Source organism: Symphalangus syndactylus, chromosome 12 (genome assembly GCF_028878055.3).
Source record: "Symphalangus syndactylus isolate Jambi chromosome 12, NHGRI_mSymSyn1-v2.1_pri, whole genome shotgun sequence".
NCBI classification, from domain to species: Eukaryota; Metazoa; Chordata; class Mammalia; order Primates; family Hylobatidae; genus Symphalangus; species Symphalangus syndactylus.
In genome coordinates, this window is record NC_072441.2 from 137,208,101 (window position 1) to 137,234,527 (window position 26,427).

Genomic DNA, 26,427 nt, shown 5'->3' on the forward strand with positions numbered 1-26,427 from the left:
AAGTTGCAGTGAGCCAAGATCACGCCACTGTACACTCCAGCTTGTACGACAGAGCGAGACTCCATCTCAAAACAAAACAAAATCTTTATCAGTTTAAAAGGGGGAGAGATAGTTGGTTTATTATCAATTATTAAAAAAAAAGATAGGCCTTATTACAAAAAAAAAAAAAAGATGGGCTCAAGCTGAGGTGAGAGGATCACTTGAGCCCAAGAGTTGGAGACCAGCCTGGTCAACATTGGGAGACTCCATCTTAAAAAAGTGGTAATAATAAATAAGGCTGGGCACGGTGACTCACACCTGTAATCCCAGCACTTTGGGAGGCTGAGGCAGGCGGATCACCTGAGGTCGGGAGTTCGAGACCAGCCTGATCAACATGGAGAAACCCCATCTCTACTAAAAATACAAAATTAGCCAGGTGTGGTGGCACATGCCTGTAATCCCAGCTACTCAGGAGGCTGAGGCAGGAGAATTGCTTGAACCAGGGAGGCGGAGGTTGCAGTGAGCCCAGATTGCGCCATTGCACTCCAGCCTGAGCAACAAGAGCAAAACTTCGTCTCAAAAAATTTAAATTAAATTAAATTTAAAAAATAAACAAAATTATCCAGGAATGGTGGCACATGCCTGTAGCCCCAGCTACTCAGAAGGCTGAGGTGGGAGGATCGCCTGAGCCCAGGAGGCCTAGGCTGCAGTGAGTCAAGACTGTGCCACTGGACTCTAGCCTGGGCTAGACCCTGTCTCAAAAAAAAAAAAAAAAAAAAAAAGAGCTTCTATATTTCTATTTTTCACCACTGGAAACCTAATTTATAAGTATGCATAGTGTGTGTAGAGGCAACAAACTTAACTGTATTCTCTGATGGAATTATAAACTAATCAAAATTATGAGAAATTTTTGTTTAATAAACTATATTTCAATAGGACCTCTAATACAATATCTAGAATCTGTTCTTCAAAATATGTCGAGTTATTTGGTCATGTCTCCAAAGGTAGTGAGGAAAGGGCTCCTTATCTACTCGTCTCTGCCATTGGATTCTGAAAACCCCAGTGAAGACTTTTTTTTTTTGAGATGGAATCTTGCCCTGTCGCCAGGCTGGAGTGCAGTGGTGCAATCTTGGCTCACTGCAACCTCCGCCTCCCAGGTTCAAGCAATTCTCCTACCTCAGCCTGCTAAGTAGCTGGGACTACAGGCGTGCGCCACCACGCCCAGCTAATTTTTGTGTTTTTAGTAGAGATGGGGTTTCACCATGTTGGCCAGGAGGGTCTCGATCTCTTGACCTCATGATCCACCCACCTCGGCCTCCCAAAGTGTTGGGATTACAGGCGTGAGCCACCACGCCTAGCCCAATGAAGACATTTTATCAAGTCATTTAAGTGTCTCATCATAATCTTCAAAAATATAGTTTCAGGGAGTTAATAACCGTATCATTTCAGTTCGGATGAGTTAATAGTCATATCATTCAAGCAAAAGGAGCCTGACTCACCATTATAAAGAGGCATGCCCCACAACTCCAGTTACACAACACTGTAATTTAAGGCAGTTGATCTCTCAAGTGGAAAACTGGTTTAAACCTCGCCTTGCAGGACTGAATTTAGATTGTTCACGTGATATAGCCAGTGCCAGTTAGGCATGCGCTGTTACAAAGGGTATGTAATTCGGAAAGATGAAGACGTTTTAGCGTCTTGAAGAGATAAATAGGGATTCTTCTGAGGGAAAACCAACGAGCTTCTGAACAAAACGAGAAGCTGCTTGAAATCATTCCCCATCTCTTCATAGAACTGAGAAACAGAGAATTCAGTGACCCACTCTTATATGATTGGCAATTTTAACAGCTTTGTTAGGTATTTGTCTTAAACCTTCATGCCCAGTTTCTTCCTGTGCGTAATCAGTAGACTTTATTCAAATCACCACCACTGTTCACATTTCCATTGCAATCTCCAGCCTTATCCTTTAGAAATACCATTTTCATCACTGATTCATGATAGAATCAAAAGGAAATTAACATTATCAATACTGACAGTGAGGTCCAGTTCCAATTTGCAATTATATATCCTCCTACATATTTTCCATAACTAATGATTGTCAACTTCCAGCAGAAGAATGCTGAAAACAACGCAGGAGGGATTCACACTAGCACTCGGCATCATCTATACTATCCATACTTCTGAGCATGTATCATGGAAGGTTTAGTTAGAGTAGCCAATGCTGTTTCTGTCCTGTGCCTCCAGCAAATGCCAGAGGCCAGTATCTGCATCTCTCTGCCAGAAGCTGGGCTGCCCCAAATATCTGAGAATTATTACTGACCATTCCACCGTAGTCTCACCAACAGCCCTCAACCAATGACATTTGGTAGTTGGTATGAGAATGCCTGGTCTGCTCACCACTAGGTGGCATAATTCTGAATATTGTATTTTGCAGTTTCCCAGTTTCACTGAGATTAAGCTCCAGTCTCCTGAGATGGTAGCTAACTTCAAAGTGTGTCCTTTATTGGTTATCTTCCTTTTCCTATCTCATTTCCCCCTCTCCCTATTGTTATTTCCTGTGTTTCCTAAATAAACTATTTGCACTGCAATCCTTGTCTTAGGGTCTGCTTCTGAGATAACATAAACCAGGCAGTCACTGAATGCATGAACAATAAGCCTGTAAGTTATGGGGTTCTTGTAAGGTGAGTTATCGTGTCTTACCAGCCTACACTACCCTCATCCCAAGGAATGACATCCTTGAAATTTCATCTTTAATGTGACAGTTACATTTCTCTCAGTACACATTAAAAATGAATAAACAGACAATTCATCAAAGTATACATTTATAATTTGTATACTTTCCTATATGTAGAATACACTTCAATTACAGGTTAAAGACATAAATGCACAATAATTGAAATCATCCTTCAGAGTCACAGTCACCTCTGATTCTGAGCTTCTGCTTGCAGTGAGTTCATTCAGTTTATCAATCATCTTGCCACCCCACTTTATCTAGAATTTTGCTGCAATCTTTTCAAAGAACAACCTTCAACCTTCACTAACACATGAGGGTAAACAGAAAGTGATTGCTCTTCTCTTGTCCTCGTCTCTGGAACAATCCTCCAGGATCTTGGGTCACTTTTCAGCTACTGGTTTCGCTTGGAATGGGTACTCAAAGCTAATACCCCTTCTCTCTCCTGGGAGACAATGGGACAGATCAAGGCCACACTCATCTTTCTTGCCTTAAGCTCCCACAAAATTAATAAACCAGACTGCAGTTTTTATGCTAATTTTAGGAGCGAATCAGGGAAATTCAGAATTAAAGCTGAGTTAACTTGGACTTTCCTAAAGAGAAAGTACGCAACGATGTAGGGCTTCACAAGGATGACAGTCCCCACCCTCATCCCACAGGTGCCCTTTTCTTTGAGAGACTTTCAGTCTACAATTCCCTTCCCTGGAAAACTGAATTCCTTGGCAAAAGAAGGGCCTCCTTCCCTGGACTTTATTCCTCCCTAGTCTCTGTCTTAACTTCTATTTAAAGGGAGTAGTTGGAACATATGCATTTAGCTCCCTCATCAAAAATCATTACAATAGAAAGAGAGATTTAAAGCCAGAGGCATGAACCCACAAGGACACATCGAATGGAAGAGAAGAAAAATAACAAAAACTTTTGGAAACTGGAAAATAGATGAATGGTGATGGACTTGAGTCCTGAAAAGGCTGAATCCTAAGTGGGCAGAGGGGAAGGCCAAGAGGAACCCAACTTCCCTTACAGAATCCTGAAAAGCAGAGAAAGAGGTTGCCTGGAGTACTCCCTAAAAATGCGGGGTGAAAGCAATGCTAAAAATAGAATATAGGCCAGGCGCCCCCAGTGGCTCATGCCTGTAATCCTAGCACTTTGGGAGGCTGAGGCGGGCAGATTGCCTGGGCTCAGGAGTTTGAGACCAGCCTGGGCAACATGGCAAAACCCCATCTCAACCAAAAACACAAAAAATGGCCGGGCGCAGTGGCTCGCGCCTGTAATCCCAGCACTTTGGGAGGCCGAGGCAGGCGGATCACGAGGTCAGGAGATCGAGACCATCCTGGCTAACACGGTAAAACCCCATCTCTACTAAAAACACACAAAAAATTAGCCGGGCGTGGTGGCGGGCACCTGTAGTCCCAGCTACTCGGGAGGCTGAGGCAGGAGAATCGCTTGAACCCGGGAGGCGGAGGGTGCAGTGAGCCGAGATCGCGCCACTGCACTCCAGCATGGGCGACAGAGCGACACTCTGTCTCCAAATAAATGAATAAACAAAATAAAATAAAATAAAAATTGAATGCCGGTGGCAAATCTGCTGAAGAAGCAGTTATATTCCCAGCGTCCCTCCACTACTCTGTAGGTGACTGTTGTTCTTTTACCTCTGCAGAAGACTGAACCAGTAGTTCCCGGAGACGATAACACAGAGGAATCTCTGAACAGCAGGACACCAGGCACAGCTGAGGACAGGTTACTATGCTGAAAATGGCGGATGGGATGGGGTGAGGATAAATGAAAATTTACACACTTAAGACTCCCAACCTCCTTTCCAGAACTCCCACTCAGGTCTACACTCTCTGGGCAGCAAATTTGAAGAAACGTCTCCAGTGACTCCAGGTGGCCCCAGAGAAAAGACCTAACCACGCTGACACTGGGGTTTCCCCGGGAACGCGCAGATCACCACCCAATTCCTATGGGCAGCTCTGGTCCCAGGGCACCAAGAGTGTCATGATCTGCAGTTCAGTCTCCCCAGGGCCAGATGGGGAAGCAGTTACTTGCCAAAGAGGGCATAATTTCAGAAACCATAGTTGCCTCCTTTGTGATTCTTTCTTTGGGGCTTGTAAGAGTCTCTACAGCGTCCAAATCTGCAACTAACTTACTGAATCATAAGGGCTGGGGCACAGCTGCCTGTTGCCTAAATAAGAAGAGACTTCCACTATTCTGTGCTCCACTTGAAGTAGGCCAGTTGTCCAAAAAAATTGTTTGAGTCAACACACTCGAATATGACACATGTACTTCACACACAAAAAAGACTCACCACGTACTGTACTTCTTTTTTAACAGAAAGGAATAAAAATTCAGCAACTTGTCCCTCACTTTAAAGGAGTTATCCTAACATGCCTAAAATCAGTCATTGATGTGACAGGACTCCTTATAGATTACGATATGTCATAGATTGCCCATTACTTCCTGCTTAAAATAATAATCATTTATTATCTCTCCCAGTTTCCATGAGTCAGGAATTAGACAGGGTACAGTGCAGACAGCTTGTCTTTGCTCCGTGATGTTGGAAGCTTAGCTGGAAGACCCGAAGGCAAAGAGCTGGAATAATCTGAAAGCTTATTCATTACCATCTTGGCCTTACTACAGCTGTTGGCCAGAACACCCACACATGACCTCTCCTTGTGGTCTGGGCTCTCTTAGAATCTGGTGGCTGGGTTCAAAGGCAAGAGTCAGGCTGGGTGCGGTGGCTCATGATATAATTCCAGCACTTTGGGAGGCGCAGGTGAGTGGATCACCTGAGGTCAGGAGTTCGAGACCAGCCTGGTGAAACCTCGTCTCTGCTAAAAAATAAAAAAAGAAAAAGAAAAAATCAGCTGGGTGTGGTGGCAGGTGCCTGTAGTCCCAGCTACTTAGGAGGCTGAGGCAGGAGAATGGCTTGAAGTCTGGAGGCAGAGGTTGCAGTGAGCTGAGATTGTGCCATTGCACTTCAGCCTGGGCGACAAGAGTGAAACTCTGTCTCAAAAAAAAAAAGAAAAAGGCAAGAGTCCCGGGACAGAGAGAGGCAGGAAGAAGCCATACTGCCCTTTTATAGCCTAGCCTCAGAAGTCGTGCAGTGTCATAGTTGCTGCATTCTATTGACCAAGGCAGTTACAAAGGTCTACTCATGCTCGGGGGAGAGAAAATAGACCCCACGTTTCAGTGGAAGAATGCCAATGTCACATTATGAGTATGAAGGATGAGACATATATTGATGTGGCCATCTATGGAAAATACAATGTACCATAGTGAGACAACCAGAGCCTCCATAGACTGAATTATGGCATAGATCCAAGAGCTGACATATTCCCCAGAGGGGATGGAAATCACACTGCTTTTCTACCAAGTGGAAGCAAAGTGCTTCTGATATTTTTATCAGGATAGACTGTCCCCCACCCAAACTGTCATGTTAATCGCTGTATAGCAGGTGTCCCACACTATCCTGATTTGATTAAATAGGAAATGACTTCTGGAACAGCAATGGCAATGGGTATCTTCTCTTCATGAAGTTAAGGATAATTTACTGTTATTCTCCCAAACCCCCCCATCTTCTGCGCCAGCTAGACTGACAAGTTAAAAGGCCATGTGATAGCAATCACCACTACATCTGTGAAGTCTTTTAATCCCTGCAATTCCCCTAGAGATGCAGTACCAGATCCATTTACTGTTTTGATGTGGAAGAGCTGCAGGAGCTTCCTCATCTCCATTGCTTTCTTTTTTTATTTTTTCTTTCTACCAACTATAGAAGACTCACTGAATCCATTCCTTTCTTAACAGGCTTTACTTCACAGGTGAGCAAGCCAATGTGGCGATTCTGTCACGTGCTAAGAACATCTTTTCCGACTAGATGCTCAGGAATTTGGGGAACTATGTTAGGAGAGGTTTAAGTTTCCACTGGACCAATGGTGCAGCTGACTTAGGTAAAAACTCCATCATGGCCAGGTGCAGAGGCTAATACCTGTAATCCCAGCACTTCGGGAGGCCAAGGCAGGTGGGTCACCTAAGGTCAGGAGTTCGAGACCAACCTGGCCAACATGGCAAAATCTGTTCTCTACTAAAACTACAAAAATCAGCCAGGCGTGGTGGCACACACCTGTAATCCTAGCTACTGGGGAGGTTGAGGCAGGAGAATCACTTGAACCTGGGAGGCAGAGACTGCAGTGAGCCGAGAATGCACCACTGCACTCTAGCTTGGGCGACAGTGCGAGACTCCGTCTCAAACAAACAAACAGACAAACAAAACAAAACTCCATAATTACCTGGTCCCCATATGAACTCTGAGAAGGGGACAATGGGACAATGACACCGTGGGTATCTGGGAATTAGTAATAGCTAACAGCCAGTGTCCACTTGTTGCCCAAGTGTTTGTGTAGTTTCCCTAGTGTACAGTTATCCAGACAAAATGGTAATACACATTTATCCATAAAACGGTAATGATACACATTCTGTACTGGCAGCACTTTTACAAGCTCCCTCCTCAGGATACATGGCCTCTCCATTATTGAATAGGCTCTGAATCTGTAAACTAGCTTAAGTCTAGCAAGAGAATCCGGAGCTGCATTTCTGTCTTGATATCTGCCTCCAAACCTGGAGAAATTTTTGGCTATACAGATCAAGTAGGGCTTCAGCGATCTGCCATTTATCTAGGACCCTATCTCCAATTAACCACCTCCAAAGATCTCGGTATCCATTTTGAATACCATAAATTCCATGGGGGGTCATCATTAAAGGCTACTGTTGGAATCATTACAATTACACTGAAAATAGGAAATACATGGGCATGGGCATGTAGTCCCACACCTGTAGTCCCAGCTACTTGGGAGACTGAGGTGGGAGGATCCCTTGAGCCTCAGGAGTTGGAGGGTGCAGTGAGTTACTGCACTTCAGTCTGGGTGACAGACTGAGACAGAGTGAGACTCCATCTCAAAAAAAAAAAAAAGAAGGAAATACACTTCACCAACATTTTATGAACTCCTACTAAATCATGTTGTAATGATCCCAGTACTCTTGTGAACAGAGTATGCTTCAAGACTTTGGTAAAGGGAATGTCTTCAGGATCCTGCCAGGCAGGGATAGGTTGGGAAAAGGGATAACATATTTGGTAATTTGTTCCAGAATTCTTCTTAAATTCCTTTCTCCACATTATACAAAGGCATTTCTGTCATCTCAGCTTTTAGGATAGGCCAATATTATGTTCAGCTTCCTCTATGAAAAACATGCCCAGCTGCTAAACATAGGACATGAAATCCAAAATCTGTGGTAGGTGCATTAGTATCAATAAATACCGCCAGACCTTAAATGACACCTTTCTCTTCTTGATTGAACACTCAGTATTTTCATAAGAATTCCTCATGTTTTTTCTGATGACTGTATAAGTCTCCTCCTCTGTGTGCTTCCTGTTTGCTTCCTAGTGTGATATGATGTACCCAAAATAAACTGATACATTCTTGAGAAAAATATTTAACTTCAACCTAATCAAGTTTCTAGACCTAACTTCCAGCTTCTAGGAAGACTAAAAAACATAGAACTTTCTACCAACTAATTGGCTTGAGCCCTTCAAAAAGTCATTCTCACGAGGAAAAAAAAAAAAAAAGTGAGAGGCACTGTTCCAAACTAAAGGAAACCAAATAGACATAATAACCAAATGCAATGCATAAAGCTAGACTGTATCTTGGTTTAAAAAGAAAAGCATCAAAAGACATTCTTGGGATAAATGGCAAAATTGAAAATGGACAGATTTTAGGTGATATAAAATTTAAGGATGCAGGCTGGGTGCGGTGGCTCGTGCCTGTAATCCCAGCGCTTTGGAAGGCTGAAGTGGGTGGACTGCTTGAGGTCAGGAGTTTGAGACCAGCCTGGCCAACATGGTGAAACCTGGTCTCTACTAAAAATACAAAAATTAGCTAGGTGTGGTGGCGCAAGCCTGTAATGCCATCTACTCAGGAGGCTGAGGCAGGAGAATTGCTTGAGACCGGGAGGCAGAGGTTGCAATGAACTGAGATCATCCCACTGCACTCCAGCCTGGGCCACAGAGCAAGGCTCTGTCTAAAAAGAAAAAAAGAAAAATGTTTTTTAATCTTCCTAGAAGCTGGAAGCTCCGTCTAGAAACTTGATTAGGTTGAGGTTAAATATTTTTGTTAAGAATGTCTCAGTTTATTTTGGGTATAACATATCACACTAGGAAGCAAACAGGAAGCACACAGAGGAGGAGACTTAAACAGTCATCGGAAAAAACATGAGGAATTCTTAGGAAAATATTGAGTGTTCATTCAAGAAGGGAAAGATGTCACTTAAGGTCTGGTGGTATTTACTGATATGAATGCACCTACCACAGATTTTGGATTTAATGTCCTATGTTTAGCCACCACACTCGGCCAACTGTAGTTTGATCATTCCCATTGCTGTATAGTATTCTATTGTAGGAATATACTATAATCTATCCATTTTCCTGCGGATGGGCGTTTGGATTGTTTCCAGTTTGGAGCTATTATGAATGCTTCCAGAACATTCTTGTGCATGTCTTTTAATGCTCAAATACATATATTTCCATTTGGTATACACCTAGGAGTAGAATTGTTGGGTCCTAGGTTTGTCTTTCTAGCAAATGATACTATTAAACCATTCTCCAAGTAGTCATGTCAATTTACACTCCTACTAGTTTCTGTTGCTCCACATTCTTGTCAACACTTAGAATGATCTTTTATTTTAGCCATTCTGGTAGGTATTTCATGATGTCTCATGTTTTGTTTTGTTTTGTTTTAATTTCCCCAACTACTAATGAGATTCAGCATTTCTTCAATGTTAGTCAGTCTTCAAAGGTAGTCTTCATTGTTAGTCTTCTCGAAGTGCCTATTCTGGTCTCCATTGCATATTTTTCTAATATGTCTTTTTCTTATTTTGCTGGCATTCTTCATATATTCTGGATACAATGCCTTTATCATATGCATTTCAAATATCTTATCTTACTCTGTGGCAAGCCTTTCTGCTCTCTTAATGGAATCATAAATAGTTCTTAAATTTAATCTAATCAACTTTATCAATCTTTCTTTTATGATTAGTGCTTTTTAACTCCTAAGGCTTCTTCACACGGACATGAAGATATTCTCTACTATTATCTTTTAGGAGCTTAATTTTTTTAAGTTTCACACTAGATATTCAATCTATGTAGAACTTATTTATTTATGTATTTTATTGATTTATTGAGATGGAGTCTTGCTCTCTTGCCCAGGCTGGAGTGCAGTGGCATGATCTCAGCTCACTGCAACCTCTGCTTCCTGGGTACAAACGATCCTCTCGCTTCAGCCTCCTGAGTAGCCGGGATAACAGGCGCATGCTACAACTCCTGGCTAATTTTTGTATTTTTAGTAGAGACGTGGGTTCACCATGTTGGCCAGGCTGGTCTCAAATTCCTGGCTTCAACTGATCCACCCTCCTTGGACTCCCAAAGTGCTGGGATTACAGGCGTGAGCCACTGTGCCTGGCCTAGAATTAATTTATTGTAATGGTATGAGGTAGGGGTCAACTTTCACTTTTTCTCTATGCTTATCTAATGTCCTAGTGTCCGTGCATTGCCACCTTCATAAATCAATATGTGCCTGGGTCTGTTTCTGGGTCCTGTATTATATTCCAGTGGTTTATATGTCTATCCTGCACTGATTCCACACTGTCTTAATTACTGTAGTTTCATAAGAAATCTTAAAATCTAGTAGTGTAATCCCTTCACATTTATTCTTTTTTTTTTTTTTTTTTTTTTGAGATGGAGTTTTGCTGTTGTTGCCCAGGCTGGAGTGCAACGGCACCATCTTGGCTCACCACAACCTCCGCCTCCCGGGTTCAAGCGATTCTCCTGCCTCAGCCTCCTGAGTAGCTGGGATTACAGGCATGTGCCACCACGCCCAGCTAATTTTGTATTTTTAGTAGAGACGGGGTTTCTCCATGTTGGTCAGGCTGGTCTTGAACTCCCAACCTCAGGTGATCCACCTGCCTCAGCCTCCCAAAGTGCTGGGATTACAGGTGTGAGCCACCATGCCCGGCCCAAATTTTTTCTTTCTTTTTCCAAGATTGTCATGGCTAGTCTAGATCCTTTGCATTTCCATATACGTTTTAGAATCAGCTTTTCTTTTTTCTTTTCTTTTTTTTTGTTTTTTTTTGAGACAGAGTCTCTTTCTGTTGCCCAGGCTGGAGTGCAGTGGCACTATCTCAGCTCACTGCAACCTCCACCTCCCTGGTTCACACAATTCTCCTGCCTCAGCCTCCCGAGTAGCTGGGATTACAGGCACACACCACCACACCTGGCTAATTTTTTGTATTTTTAGTAAAGATGGGGTTTCACTATGTTGGCCAGACTGGTCTTGAACTCCTGACCTCGTGATCTGCCCGCCTCAGCCTCCCAAAGTGCTGGGATTACAGGTGTGAGCCACCGCGCCCGGCAAGGAATCAGCTTTTCAATTTCCACGTGCACACACACACACACACACACACAAACTGGTGCAGAATTTTCACACACTGATGATGGATTCTTTTCCCATGAAGTTCTATAAATTTGTACTTTGAGGCTTTAAGAATGCATACTGGTTTAGAACTGTAATATTTTCCTTGTGAATTGAACCTTTTATTACTACATAGAGTTCCTTTCTCTTTCTAATACAGGATGAGTACCCCTTATCCAAAATGCTTGGAACCAGAAGTGTTTCAGATTTTGGATTTTTTCATATTTAGGAATATTTACATATACATAATGAGATATCTTGGGAACAGGACCCAAGTCTAAATATAAAATTCATTTGTTTCATATACACCCTATACTAATAGACTGAAGGTAATTTTATACAATGTTTTAAATAATTTTGTGCCTGAAACAAAGCTTTGACTGTGACCCCACCACATGAGGTCAATTGTGGTATTTTTCACCTGTGGTGTCGTGTCAGTGCTGATATTTTGAGCATTTCGGATTTTGCATTTGCAGGCTAGGATGCTCAACTGTAATGCTTTTTGTCTGAAAGTCTATTTTGAAAATATAAATATAAATGATATAAAGGATCCCCATTTACTTTTGGTTAGCATTTGCCTGATCTTGCTTGTTATATTCCTTTATTTTAAACATTTTCCTATCCCTATGCTTCAGGAATGACTCAAAGAGACCTTCACTAAAGAAACCTCCAAAGGATATACTTCAGGTGAAGGAAAGTGATCTTAAGGAAAGGTCTGAGATGCCAGAAGGAATGGATTCTATTCTTATTCTATTCTATTCTATTCTATTCTATTCTATTCTATTCTATTCTATTCTATTCTATTCTATTCTATTCTATTCTATTCTATTCGAGATAGGGTCTCACTCTGCCACTCAGGCTGGAATGCAGTGGGGAGATCTCGGCTCACTGCAGCCTCGACCTCTGGGCTCAAGCAATCCTCCCACCTTAGCCTCCCAAGGAGCTGGGACCACAGGCACACGCTACCACACTCAACTGATTTTCTGTAGAGAACGGTTTTCGCCACGATGCCCAGGCTGGTCTCAAACTCTTAAGACTCAAGTGATCGGCCTGCCTCAGCCCCCCAAAGTGCTGGGATTACAGGTGTGAACCACTGCACCTGGCTAGGAATGGATTTTGTTTTATTTTATTTTATTATTATATTTTAGTTTGAGACAGAGTCTTGCTCTGTCACCTAGGCTGGAGTGCAGTGGCGAGATCTTGGCTCACTGCAACCTCTGCTTCCCAGATTCAAGCGATTCTCCTGCCTCAGCCTCCTGAGTAACTGGGACTACAGGCACCCGCCACCCCGCCCAGCTAATTTTTGTGTTTTTATTAGAGACAGGGTTTCACCATGTTGGCCAGCATGGTCTGGATCTCTTGACTTCATGATCTGCCTGCCTCTGCCTCCCAAAGTTCTGGGATTACGGGTGTCAGCCACCGTGCCCGGCCTTTTTTTTTTTCACCAGGCCAGAGTGCAGTGGGGCGATATCGGCTCACTGCAACCTCCGCCTCCCAGGTTCAAGCGATTCTCCTGCTTCAGCATCCTGAGTAGCTGGAACTACAGGCACGCACCATCGCGCCCAGCTAATTTTCGTAATTTTAGTAGAGATGGGGTTTCACCATGTTGGCCATAGCCAGGGTGATCTCCATCTCTTGACCTCGTGATCTGCCCACCTCAGCCTCCCAAAGTGCTGGGATTACAGACCTGGCCTTTTTTATTTATTTACATTTATTTATTTATTTAAGACGGAGTTTTGCTCTTGTTGCCCAGGCTGGAGTGCAATGGCGCGATCTTGGCTCACTGCAACCTCTGTCTCCTGGGTTCCAGCGATTCTCCTGTCTCAGCCTCCCGAGTAGCTGGGACTACAGGTACTTGCCACCATGCCCGGCTAATTTCTGTATTTTTAGTAGAGATGAGGTTTCACCATCTTGGCCAGGATGGTCTCAAACCTCTGACTTCCTTATCCACCCGCCTTGGTCTCCCAAAATGCTGGGATTACAGACATGACCACCGCACACGGCAATCTGACAATGTCAGTAATCCGACTGTATTTATTCCATCTACATTGTAGTTTTTGTATTTAGACTTGTTTCAATCATCTTACTTTTTAGTTCAGTTTGGTCCACTTTTCTGAGCTTTTTGAAAAAAAAAAAAAAAAAAAAATTCTTACCCTGCCTTTTTCTTGGGGGATAGGAGGATGGTTGATATTTTTGCTTATTTGCATTTTCTTATTCTCATTTTTCCCTCTTTATTGGCTTGGAATTTACATACTCTATTTCTACTCTTTTTAAAAAAATTTTTATTTATTTATTTTTTGAGACAGAGTCTCGCTGTCTCCTTAGCTTCTATTAAAAATAAATATTTCCCCACAAATTGTCCCAGCCCACTGCTGTTATTTTACAAATCCACTGTATGTGATTCCCATCCATCTCCTGTGGTATCAATTACCACCCCATGGGCTAACTCACAAATTAATTTCTCCAGCCTGACCTCTTCCTTGAACTTCAGATTCTTAAATCCAATTTCCAGCTGGTCAACCAGACCTGGATATAGCACAGACAATCCAATTTCAACAAGCCTAAAACCAAACTCCTAATTATCTACGTCTCCCCTCCTAGAGAGAAAAACCAGCTTCTCTTCCTTCTGTAAATTCTTTCACATAATCTAGAAACAGGGGAGATCTGACTGCTTCCTCCCTCTCCATCCCACATCTTGTCCAATACTGACATCTCCCAACTCTACCTCCTAAAGCACCTTGTCTAGCCCTCGGTCACAGTCCACATTCGGCCCAGGATGGCTTTGAATGAGGACCAACACAAATTCGTAAAACATTATGAAGGCCAGGCGCGGTGGCTCACACCTGTAATCCTAGCACTTTGGGAGGCTGAGGTGGGCGGATTGCCTGAGCTCAGGAGTTCAAGATCAGCCTGGGCAACACGGTGAATCCCCGTCTCTACTAAAATACAAAAGAAATTAGCCGGGTGTGGCGGTGTGCACCTGTAGTCTCAGCTACTCGGGAGGCTGAGGCAGAAGAATTGCTTGAACCCGGGAGGCAGAGGTTGCAGTGAGCCGAGAGCCAGCCTGGGTGACAGAGCGAGACTCCATCTCTACAAAACAGACAAATAAAACAAACAACAACAAAAATTATGATTTTTTTTTTTTTAGCTCATCAGATATCACATTTTATCAGTATTTTACGTGTGGCCCAAGACACTTCTTCTTCCAATGTGGCCGAGGGAAGCCAAAAGATAGGACACTCCTGTCCTAAAGTATTCTTCTGGTTGCTTTTCCCACAAATAGTATTCTATGGTTATTAGATATACCAGAAAAATTGACTCCATGGTAAAATAAGTGTGGGTAAGTGCTAGAAAACTACGAACAAAGTCTACTACAGGACTTTTCAAAGAGATTACTCTGTAGCTATTATAGATATGAGGTGATATAACAGTCTTTTCCACGCTTATTTTAGCATTTCTGTGGAACACCTTTTAGCATCTCACATGCCTCATGATCAATCACTAACTGCTATTCTAAGCCCCTCCATTCTCCCCTACCCCCGCCACCACGGCCCTAGGTCAGCTCTTCCCATCTGGTTCCCTAGCTCCGGTCTTGCTTCCTCAAACGTGCTGTTCACAGTGACGCAAGAGTGAGCAACCTAAAACTCAAACCTCCCAAGTCTCTCCACCACTCACACGTCAGGCTAAACCCCTTCATAGGGTGTGGAAAGGGCCCCGACCTGGTCCAGCTCCACCTCTCCCACAGCACACCACACTCACATCATACCCTAGAAATATGTTTGTGCCTCCCAAAATGTTCCATGCTCTTGTAGGGTTCTGTATCTTTAGTCACATGACACTATTTGTCTGGAATATTCTTCTCCACACCAATTCACTGGTTAACTGCTACTTCTCCCTTTAAGACTCAGCTCTAGTGCCACTCTCTTCAGGAAGTTTTCCTGACTGGGCTAGGTCCCCTGTCACCTCAGCTCCCATAATCCACCTGTATAGGAAATTACAGGCCCGGCACAGTGGCTCACGCCTGTAATCCCAGCACTATGGGAGGACAATGTGGGAGGATCACTTGAGCCCCAGAGCTTGAGACCAGCTTGGGCAACATAGAGAGACCGTGTCTCTCCAAAAAAAATAAAATTAGCCCAGTGTGGTGGTGCACGCCTTTGGCCCCAGCTACTTGGGGAGGCTGAAGTTGGAGGATTGCTTAAGCCCAGGAGGTCAAGGCTGCAGTGAGCCGTGATCGCACCACTGCACTCCAGCTTGGGCGACAGAGTGAGTCCTTGTCTCAAAAACAAAAACGAAAAAAAGAAATTATGAATTTGCTGCCCCATGAGACCATGAGCTTCTTAAAAGCAGAAACTATCTCAGATTCATCTATTTACCCTTCCCAAACTCTAAATGCTGATGGGTTCCAAGACTCAGTTCTCTTCTATTTTCTCAAGTGACTTCAACCAGTCTCATGGCTTTACATAACACCCGTAACCTCATGACTCCCAAAATGATGTCCCCAAACTATTTCCAACTCTTTACAGATCTCTACGGACTGGCTGCTTATTCAGGTCTCAGTCCAAATGTAACTTCCTCCTGACCACTCCATCCAAATGGCCCCGTACCCACTCTCTCCCTTTGTCTTATGCTGTCTGAATTAAATCTATTTATTATGCACTTCTCCTACCACACTATCCTATGAGATTGGAGAGTTTTTATTCACTGCTTTGCCTCTAGAGCCTAAAACAGTGTTTGGCACATTACTGACACTTACTAAATGTTTGTCAAATGAGCTACTGCCTAACACAGATCTGGCACGTAATACCTGCTAATATCTGAGTGCTCACTCAGTGCCCAATAGTGTGCTAAATATACCACAGGAACTGCTGCTTCTTCTCCTGAGTATTACCATTGTCCCCGTTTTACCTGGACACTGGAGTTTAGTAGTTTGCTCAGCTCCCAGCATAGGAAGGGATAGGAACACTGGCAGCCTGACCCAGAACCAACTTTCCTAGACACTGTGCTGTCCTCCCACTTACATCTGCAAGGACTCAAAAGGGTGTACTCAAAGGAAGGAAGGGAGGAAGGGTCCAATGATCACATTTGTTGAGAGCAGAAAAGGAGTCAAAGGGAGAAGGAAACAGACTAAAGACAGTCTTCTGCCTTTTGAATTTTGTACTGCCCCCAGGATTGAGTGTCCTGTTTCTAATTCCTGACACTGATACGGAAGGTCCAGTTCTGATAGCTCAGAGAGGGGTGAGTTACCTTTACCAGCCAAAGCTACTGCTTTCTTGGCAGAGATGAATTTCAACTCACTACTTAATTGCCCCGTATAGGGAAAGAACAAGGGGCTGGAAATCCAGACACTTGGTGGCTACTGCTGGCTCTGGCCAGGGTTCTCTAGTGGACATTTGCCAACCATGTCCCTTCTCCGTGTCTCAGTTTCTCCACCTGTGGGGGGAAAGCATGCCGCTCTGATGTTCTGTGGCTCTAGCAGGTGCTCATCTCCGGAGTTCCCTCAGCTCACAGCTCTAGATGCCAGGGGAGAGAGGCCCCCTTTCTGACTGCTGGAGCCTGGGCCTCACCCTTGGGTATGAGAAGTACAGAATTTTCTAAAATACAGGAAGTGAAAGAATTGCCTTTGGAAAACAGAAAACCTAAGTGTAACGCACCCTCCTCCAAGAGTGACGCACAGTAATGGCCAAGCAAACAGTCCTTCCCTGCAATATTTATTAAGGAATTTACACATACACAGGAGAAAGGCAGCCAGGAACTGTGGTTCCCACACACGAAATCTTTTAAGCAAAGTTTTCTTGTCTGAATTTTCAAGTGGGGTGAACAGTGACTGAGAGGAAAGCTGTCCCGGCCCTCTGCCTCGTACACCTGGGAACGGTGGGGAAACAGAGCACCCTGGATACACAGGCGTGAAAGAGTGATCAGCAGACTGGGAGAGGGGAAGGGAGAAAGGGAGTTATCAATGACATGGCGTTTTTTTAAACCATAAGAAAAACACAACAGTTTTAGGCTGCTGATAAATTAACTCCTCTCTGTTGTAAACCTAAAACTAAACGAAAACAAAAATACCCAGAGCAGATGGGGAGAGGGTGGGAGGCGGAACACACACCCATACACACACACACACACACTCACGCGCACACACAAGCAGTACACGTTAAGCTCTGCATTCCCACTGTAGGGGTTGGTCCTCCAGCCATGGAGCCAGATCCTACTGAAGGCAGGTGGGAGGCGGGAAGGGATGTGTGTCTGTGTGTGGAATCTTCATAAAGTCTTTGGTGCTAATAAAGGCTGACCCAAGCAGCAAGTCCTGAAGCCCCAGATCCGGAAAGCAACTCAGGGCAAAGAGAGTAGTATTTTTGCTCATCCTCATAGGAGGGGGCTTGCCTCACCCCAGGGCTAGGGTCAAACTGACCCAGGACCCAGGGAGTATTTAATTTGATTTCAGTACTTGCTTCATTCCCATAAATCATGAGAACATGATGCTTCCTCTTAAAATTCAAACACTTAGAAACAGCTTATTAACACATGTAGAAGGACCTCTAAGCTTTCCCCTGCTGCCTAATACACAACACCTACAGACCTTTCTGAGAGTCTCACAGGAGCTTTAACCTTGAGGGAAGGGACTGAAGGGTGTGCACATTTCTCCCACAGTTTAAGTGCCTTCTGCCAACAACTTCGAAGGTGCTGGTGCCAAGAGAGGACTGGGGAGGACGTTGGGATGGCTATGGGGCATGTACAACATAAAGCAACAGAGAGGTCTTCATGTTTGGGAAGTGGCTGGGCAGGATGCCAAATCCCAAATGACTTATTGAGCAATTTCTAAACCAAACAGAGAGGTAGGAAAAGAGGATGGGGGTCAGGGGTGGAGGCTGTGGAAAGGGGAGAGCCAGGGCTGAAGAGAACGGCAGCCATACAGGTGTTTTGTTTTTATTTCCACATCTGAGGACTGAGAGTCTGATTTGCTGCCTGTCCATTGCCGCCGCTCATTGACTGTCCATAGTTCATCATGCCATTGGCTCCATAGAAGTTCATCCCAGCCATCTGCTGGGTCATCTGAAAGGGAGAGAGGAGACTTTCAGACCAGGCTGTGGGCATTCTGCCAATTAGTGCAAAAGGCAGGGTGGGAGTCCCTTTTTCTGCCAGGATGGGGAGAATGAGACAAAGGGAAACTCTGTTATGGATAGTAAACCCTGGACCTTAGCAGTCAGATCATTTCAAGGCCATGTACATGAATGACTTTTTGGGAGTGCAATGCTGACGGAGACTAAAACTCAGGGAGGGAAAGAAGGCATCCTGGCATCCGGATCTAGTCGACAGAAAGTCAGCATGAGTTCCTCTCTTTTTCCTTTCCAGTCCCTCATCCTAAATAGAAGGGGCCTATTGTTAACTTGCCTGGCCAATCCTAAAAGCTGAAAGGAAAGCCCCTCCCCAGTGCTCCCGCCTCATCTCCAGCACAGCTATTACTGTCAGTGTCAGGGACAGCAGGCTTGCTCGTTTGCAGAAGGGGGGAGAAAAGGAACTGGACCGTTCAGAATGAACAAAGGCGGGGGGGAAAAAGACTAATGTGTCTTCAGTGTTTGAGAAGGGAAGGAGCTGGGAGAAAACAGTCAGTGGAGAGAAAACAGTGGAATAAGGCCTGGGGCAGGATGGGGCGGGGGTCCTTCATGAACCTGATGGAAAGACTGGCCCCTAGCAGTGAACAGAAAAATACCTTATAGAGAAAAATGCCTTGAATTTCCTGAGCCTAGTACATTTTCTATATAAGTTCTTTTTCTTTAGGAGAAAGTATTATTTTCTTGTACCAACTTTTAAAGTAAATTTCAAACTTACATAAAAGTTGAAAGAATAGTACAATAAAACCCATATATCTTCTTCCTTAAATTCACCAACTGTTAACATTTGCCATATTTTCTCTCCCTCCCTATAAAAAAACTTACATTTTTTTGATGAGCATCAAAAGTTGCAGATTAAAAAAAAAAAAGCTGCAGCTATCACAACATTTCACTCCTAAGTTAGGAGGCACCTCATAAGAATGAACACTTTAACAGAACCACAAAACAATGAACACGCTCAAGAATTTTAACATTAACACAATATTCTAATGTACATGGCATTTCATTTTCAGATCTCTGTAGTCTCCTTTAATCCAGAACAGTTTCCCTAACACTTCCTTCCATTTCTTCCTGACACTGACATTTTTAAGAACCCAGGACAGTTATTTTGTAGCATATCCCTCAATTTGGATTCATCTCATGTTTTCTCATAATTGGATCCAGGTTCAATATTTTTGGCAAGATTCTATGGAGGTGATACATGTCTTTCTTAGTACAAAATATCAGGAAGCATATGATATTACTTTGTTCCACTGTCAGTAATTTTATGTTTGATCACTTGGCTGAGGTAGTGGCTATATTTCTTTCATTATAATTAATAAATAATCTGAAGGGCATTTCTTTGCAAATGTGTCCATCCTTTGCTCTTTTTACAATTACTATCATTCTTCTGTAAAGAAGGCTTTTCCTCCCTCCATTCCACACCTGATTTTTAAAAAATATCACCATGGACTCATGGTTTTCTTTTTTTTTTTTTTTCATTCAATGTGTCATAATCCATTACTGTTGTTACTCCTTTTGATGTTCAAATTGTCTCACATTTGGCCAGTCAGAGCCACTGTAAGTTGGCTCATGTGTCCCTCTGACATATTCCCATCAGACTTACAGCATTCCATTACTTATATAAATAAAAATGAAACAACGAAAATAAGTGAATTAAAATCTCTACTATGAAAGCTAGAAAATAACAAAGTAAACCCATAGAAAGCATATGGAAATTGAGGTAGAAAACAGAAAAATGTAGCACCAATAAATCGAACTCCTGGTTCTTTGAAAAAAATTAATGAGACTGCTTGGCATAACTTTTGATAAATTTGAAAACCTTGGTGAAATGGAAAATCTAGGTAAATACAGTTTTCCAAAATTGACTTCCATAGAAGAAACAGAGAAAAGTATCAAAGATTTGCTACAAAAGAAAACAATAGGGCCCACAAACTTCACATGGGAATTCCACAAAACCTTCAAAGACCAGTACTACATAAATTATTCCGGACCACAGAGAAACAAAAACACAAAAATACTTTTTATAAATAAGTATAACCCTGATAAAGACAGCACACACATGCACATGTGCAGTACACATGCACCATACCACCTCTCTGGGATTCTTTTGCCTGTCTCTTGGTTTTCACATTAAATCACTTTGTATTTCTTTGTACCTAGTACAAAACTAGTGTTGCTTTGTGAGCCAATTTAGACATCATTTTCTTTTGATAGAAGAGTTGCCTACTGATATGACTGGTATGTTTGGTCTCAATTCCATCATATTAGATTTTTACTGTGTTTATTGTATTTGCTGCACTTTGTAGTCTGTTTTTAAAAATTCTCAGCTGGGCGCAGTGGCTCATGCCTGTAATCCCAGCACTTTGGGAGGCCAAGGTGGGTGGATCACCTGAGGTCAGGAGTTTGAGACTAGCCTGGCCAACATGGTGAAACCCCGTCTCTACTAAAAAATACAAAAAAAATTAACCGGGTGTGGTGGTGGGTGCCTGTAATCCCAGCTACTCGGGAGGCTGAGGCAGGAGAATCACTTGAACTCAGGAGGTGGAGGTTGCAGTGAGCCGAGATTGTGCCACTGCACTCCAGCCTGGGCGACAGAGTGAGACTCTGTCTCAAAAAAAAAAAAAGAAAGGAAGAAAATTATCTTGGTATTCAGAACATTTCACATGTTTGTTCTAGTGATTACCTTTATAGTAATACTTTTTAGCAATGTCCTTGGTCTCCTTTTTCCTTATTCAAGCTTCCATGATTTGGTTTGTCAGCTTATTACATCCTTTGATTTCTACTTATTTCCCATACAATATTTATTATTCAACTTTTCTCCCTCCTCCTTCCATTTTTAGTTGTATTTGTTTGTCAGAATATAATGTATATTTTGCAACCCTTGTCACCACCTTTGTTTTAGTTTAGATTTCTCAATTAAACATTCAATTCTCACCATCAGTTCTTTTGCCAAAAATGAAAAGGACCCCAGTCATCTCTTGGGTGGATGAAGCTTATCTTCTGTTAGATTCCCCAGGAAAGTCTTGTAAGTGTGATATTCCCTGAGTTCTTGCTTATTTATTTTTTACAGCCTTGATACTGAAGGATAGCTTGGCTGGCGTGGCTGTAAAATGCTTGTCTTGTCTTGCATACACTTGAGTGTCTTTAAAATACTACTCTCCTTGTTATTCTTTTTGTATTTTGCTATTAGGAAGTCTGATGTCAACCTGGGTATTTTGTGTTTGTTCTAAGTGACAGATTTTTGCGGGCAGGAGGTATGGAAAAGGTTGGAGCCCTAAACATTTTGAATGTTCTTTAAAGTCTGTAGGTTTGCTGGGATATGTTTTAGAGCTGACTGTTCTGGCTCAATTTTCCCAGACACACAGTGGGCTCTTTCCATATTATATCCAAGTCTTTTATTTCTAGAATGTTTTCTGGTGTTATAGTTTTAAACACATTAATTCTGTCCCATGTTTTATTTATTTTGTCTTTATTTCTTTGGGCATCTCCAAATATATGTAAGTTTTCTTTGCCTAACTTCCATATTAATTTCCATCTGATTCTTTTTACTCCTTTCTATATTTAGTTTTCATTCTCTCAGCTGTTTCATGCCTTTCCTCAATGCTGAATATATTTTCAGCTCAATCTACTGTTCTTTAGCTAACTTGTAGTTGAGTCTTTATATGAAAATTTTGGCTTTTTCTTCAATTTCTTTTCTGAGTTTAGTAAACTTTCATTTCACAACATTCAGTTTTTCATCCATTTTGGCTTTAAGTTTTTGAATTTCTGATTTAAGGTGTTTTGTCTCATCTGCAAATGTTTGTTTTAGGACATTTAATTCAGATTGTTGGTAGATTGTGTAACAATTTTCTTCTGCTTCATGACTGTTTTTTGAGGGAGAATATTCATTACGTGAAATGTTTTGATTTTCATTTTCTATTTTCTTCTTGTAGTAGTTTGGTACAAATGTCAGCTGCCATGCTGGTTTATTTTGTAAGGTCTAATTTTTTTCTCAATCAGTAATAATAGGTGTGAAAGTCTGGGGAGGCTTACTAAATTTCTTAGATTAAGAGCACCATCTTTTATTAGTGAAGTGGTTATTTTGGAAGAGGGAAGAAGGTGTGTATTTGATTTTGTGATTCTCATTTCCATTTCTTGCATCTTTCTTTCCCTTCACCAACAGTCCTCCAAAGGATACCTCCTCCTTTTAGGCCATGCCCATCTCCCCGAGAAGCAATGCTTTCCCAAGGTTACTACCTATACTCCTATATATCTCAAGTCTCTTATTTTTGATCCTCCAAGTAAACAGAGTTCTAATCTACCACATCTCAGACCTGTTCTCAGTACGTCTTTGATGAGGGTAGGTCCTTCTCCTTCTGGGGGGTTACTTTATCTGTGGTGTTATTGCTAGGCCCCTGCTCCATCTTCTCTTTTTACAGTCTCCTCTGTGATGCTGGCTCTGCTAGATTTGGTGTTTATATGCCCATCGCCATGCCATTTGAACCTTGTAGTATTCTGTCTACCAAATGAGATTGTTGTGAGAATATCTGCATTAATTGTTTGTATAGGGTTTTTGTGGGTGTGTGTGTGTGTGTTTTTGCTTTAGAGAATGTGTGGAGAGATTCAGATTTAGGCAGTTGGGCTTATTCTACAGGAGCCCAGAACTCCTCAGAAAGTCTGATTTTAGACAGACCTTCTAGGAAAAAAAAAAAAAGCAAACCTAACAATGTCTCTGGCATTACCTCATCTACATGGAAAGGATTCAAAGGATAGTGGAGAGGTACAAAGTGAGAAAAACTTGAAGAAGGCTCAAAACTCTTGCTGCAAGTAAAATGGGGTAGCTTACCTGAGTAAGGTTCCACTGCAGCTGCTGAGCTGGCTGGACCCCATACACAGTCTGGGGCATAGCTGCCATGCCTGCCATGTAGCCAGCCTGCTGGGTGGTCATCATTCCATTCGGCACACCCATCATTGATGCCTGCATGCTACCCATATAGCCTGCAGGCATGGCCATGGGGGCAACCATCCCAGAAGCTCCTGGCTGAGCAACCATGCCTACTGGTGGAGGCATCATGCTCCCCATTATGCTGTTAGGAGGTGTAACCCCGGGGAAACTGGGGTAGGCTGCGGGATATGCCATCTGAGCGGGAGCCATGAACATTGCTGCCAAGAAAACACACATACAGGTCTGTTAAAGAGGGAAAAACATAAAGTCAGCCCAAACTCTCCCTAGCTACCCCTTTCCAGCTGGAATTCCTCAGGATTACTCTACTCACAATGCTCTTTACACAGCAAAGTAGTTAGAGTCCCTACAAGGCCTGCTATGGCTTACCAATGGGCTGCTGACTGAGCCATTCTCCCTTTAGGGTCCAGATCCAGACCTCGAGCTAGACTTCACCAAAGTGTGAAGTATGACTCCACAGAAGTATGACTCTGAGTTATATTAATTTCAATCTGCTGATACGTTGGTCATGTTCAGGTTTGTTTGGTGTATGACATCCTGGCCCCCAAAGCAACTGTCCTCTGTCACAATAAATAATTCCTGCACGGAAGCCCTCATGTCTCTATCTGGCACACGGCCATGACACCCAGGAACTCTACCTTGAGTAGGCATTTGAGGCGTCTGGGATCCATACAGTGAAAGAATGGAGTCTTTAGAGAGCTGTTTCTTGCCTATGTCTTCTGATTTGCTCCCTGGCTCTGGAAACAGGTTCAGGTTTTCAGGAACAGAGCCGGCACTCCCTGCAGTTGGCATGGAACCTACAACCTTAGGACAAAGAGGGCAGGGGGAGAATTGAAATGGTTCTCATGGGGGTCTCTTTAAGGGTCTCCCTTCCCTCTCTGCTGCTCCTAACATCTGCAATAAGAATTCATGGCTCAAGTTAATAGCTTCCTGACATTTTTACCATTCAAATATCTGAACACACCTGATAATTAAACTCTGTTACAATTCTTTCCTTTCACCAAAACATGTGATTTGGTAGGAAGAAACAAACAAAACAACCCACAAACGATGCAGCAGAGGGAACTAAGTTTAGATTCCAGTGTAACCATTTACTAGTATAACCAGAGGCTAGTCACATAACTTTTACGAACTAATGTCTCCACATCTGTAAAATTTCCACTTTGCAGGTTTGTGGTGAAGGAGTGAAATTATTAATGAGATATACAAAATGATATACAAAAACCACCTCGCACTGTGCCTGAGACACAGCAGCCATTTCACGAATGGTAACCATTAAAGGTTTCAAGTCTTTCCTACCTACAATTTTCTGGCAGTAACTCAGGCCGAAGAGCTAGCCTCAAGTATCAGCCTTCACAGTATCACACACTTTCCAGAGAGGCAACTCAAAGGGCCCACCCTTTTTGAGCAGGAGAAAAAATGGCATGAACAGCAATCTTAGACTGTGACACAAATGACACAATGTTAAGGGAAGAATGAAGAATCAAGAAAACCAAAGTCCAACTCCACCAAGGAAGCATGAAGTGGTACCATGATTAAGATATCAAAATCACCCATTTCAGAATGTTCTTTAATCCCGAGGAGCCCACAAGACTCACCTTTCTGGAACCTGAAGAAGGGGATGGAACAGAGGCCAACAGATCTAAATCCTTCTCTAGGGTATTGCTGGTCTTACTATTTGCAATGGAGCAGGCCACAGGAGCATCTAGAAAGAGAGATCGAAGTTAAGATGCAGCACTGCTTATTAAGCCCGTGCCTTCGTTCTATTCTAGACAAAAAGCAAACGTGGCCCATAAGCTCATGGACCTAGAAATCTAGACTTCTGGAACCATCTAGCATGGACAGGGCTTCTCAAAAGAGGCTTCACCCCACATTCCCAGAGTGCTCTGGGGAAGCCTGTAGCCCAGCTATCAGGCACAGGGCAGCAGACGCCCAGGCCTGAAGGGTATTTCAGCACCACAGTTGGGGGCTGGCTGGCTCCCTTCTGGCTATTTGAAGGGCAAGGTATGGAGGGTTCATTTTCAGAGAGCAAGGAAAGGTACAGAAATTAGAAGCCTAAGTAGCCAATAACCTCAATCAGCAGAAGCGGATGGAAACAAAGTGCAACCATCAGTGCTGTGAAAGGCAGACAACAGGCTTTCTTTCTGAAAGGGCAGAATCACTAGTTCAGGATTTCAAAGGTTTGGAGAAAAATGACCACAGGCCATCTCAGAAACAGGTTGCATCTGAAAAATGAAAGGAATGGGGGCAGGGAGGGGAGTACAGGGAAGTGACATGAGGCTCAAAGGTGCTGTTTCCCAAAACTGCTAACATTTATGGAGGGCTCAGTATGTGCCAGGCACGGCGCTGAGACCTTTAGAGGCATTATCTCATTTAATCCTTCCAACAACACCTTTGAAGTAGAGACTCATTCTCACTGCACAGATTAGGAAAGCAACATTCAGAGGTTAAGTAAACTACCCAAGGTCACACAGACAGTAAGTAACACAGAGGGACACTGGCTCCAAAGGCCATGCTCTTAACCACTACACCACACTGTCGCTCTGAAAAGTGTCACAGTAAACACTTCCTTAGAGCAACTGCTCAGATGTAAAACAGATCAGGAAGAATGTGAGAGAACAGTCCCAGCAATGAAGACAAAACTGGAGAATCCCATCTCTACCTATCCTCCAGGGTCACTGAGAATTTATCAAAATTTCTAAGAACATGGAAGCTGAAAAGTCCAACTCTTACCAAGGCCCAACAAATCCATGACAGGCGCTGTGGATTTCGGGGAGCTTTTCCGAGGTAGCTGTGGGTCTTCTTTTTTCTGTGGCTAAGGTGAAAATATGTTATAGAAAGAAATAAGCAGGTGGTTTTGAACTCTTTTCCCATCTCCACTGTAAAGCCACAGTGTTCTTGTGGGTAGGGCTGCTGTTATTCAAAGACAGTTACCAAAGAAACGAAACTCAGGAAGTATTAGGTGAAAGAATCAAGTCAGGGGGCAGAAGTGCATAAACCAAACCTAAAGTGAAAAACAAAGATATTGCCTGTGATTGTCTGGCGTCCTAAAGAGACAGATCTTTCTGAAACCAAGACAGTCACAGAACAGGGGATCCAACAGAAGCAGCAGTTTTTGGTCCCAGGAAAAGCCAAGAATAAAGG

The 26,427-nt window shown here is 43.0% G+C and overlaps 2 protein-coding genes across 16 annotated transcripts in view; both read right to left on the reverse strand.

Annotated features, from left to right (window-relative positions):
- ZFP69B (ZFP69 zinc finger protein B) overlaps positions 1-12,936 on the reverse strand; it is a 39,507-nt gene extending 26,571 nt beyond the window's left edge. For 2 of the 6 annotated variants that reach the window (XM_063627803.1, XM_063627802.1), the window contains exon 1: positions 4,360-12,936. The gene's annotated coding sequence lies outside the window, so the exon portion shown is untranslated. The remainder of the gene's footprint in view (positions 1-4,359) is intronic. The other 4 variants (XM_063627807.1, XM_063627804.1, XM_063627809.1 and 1 more) reach the window with 3 other exon arrangements.
- A 3,984-nt stretch (positions 12,937-16,920) lies between these two features.
- Positions 16,921-26,427, reverse strand: part of SMAP2 (small ArfGAP2) — a 69,077-nt gene continuing 59,570 nt past the window's right edge. For all 10 annotated transcript variants that reach the window (XM_063627846.1, XM_063627847.1, XM_055255077.2 and 7 more), the window contains 5 exons: positions 26,017-26,098; positions 24,882-24,988; positions 23,922-24,087; positions 23,167-23,483; positions 16,921-18,279 (listed from right to left, as the gene is read on the reverse strand). In XM_063627846.1, coding sequence (XP_063483916.1) covers positions 18,154-18,279; positions 23,167-23,483; positions 23,922-24,087; positions 24,882-24,988; positions 26,017-26,098 — 798 coding nt within the window. In that variant the 3' untranslated portion in view covers positions 16,921-18,153. The remainder of the gene's footprint in view (positions 18,280-23,166; positions 23,484-23,921; positions 24,088-24,881; positions 24,989-26,016; positions 26,099-26,427) is intronic.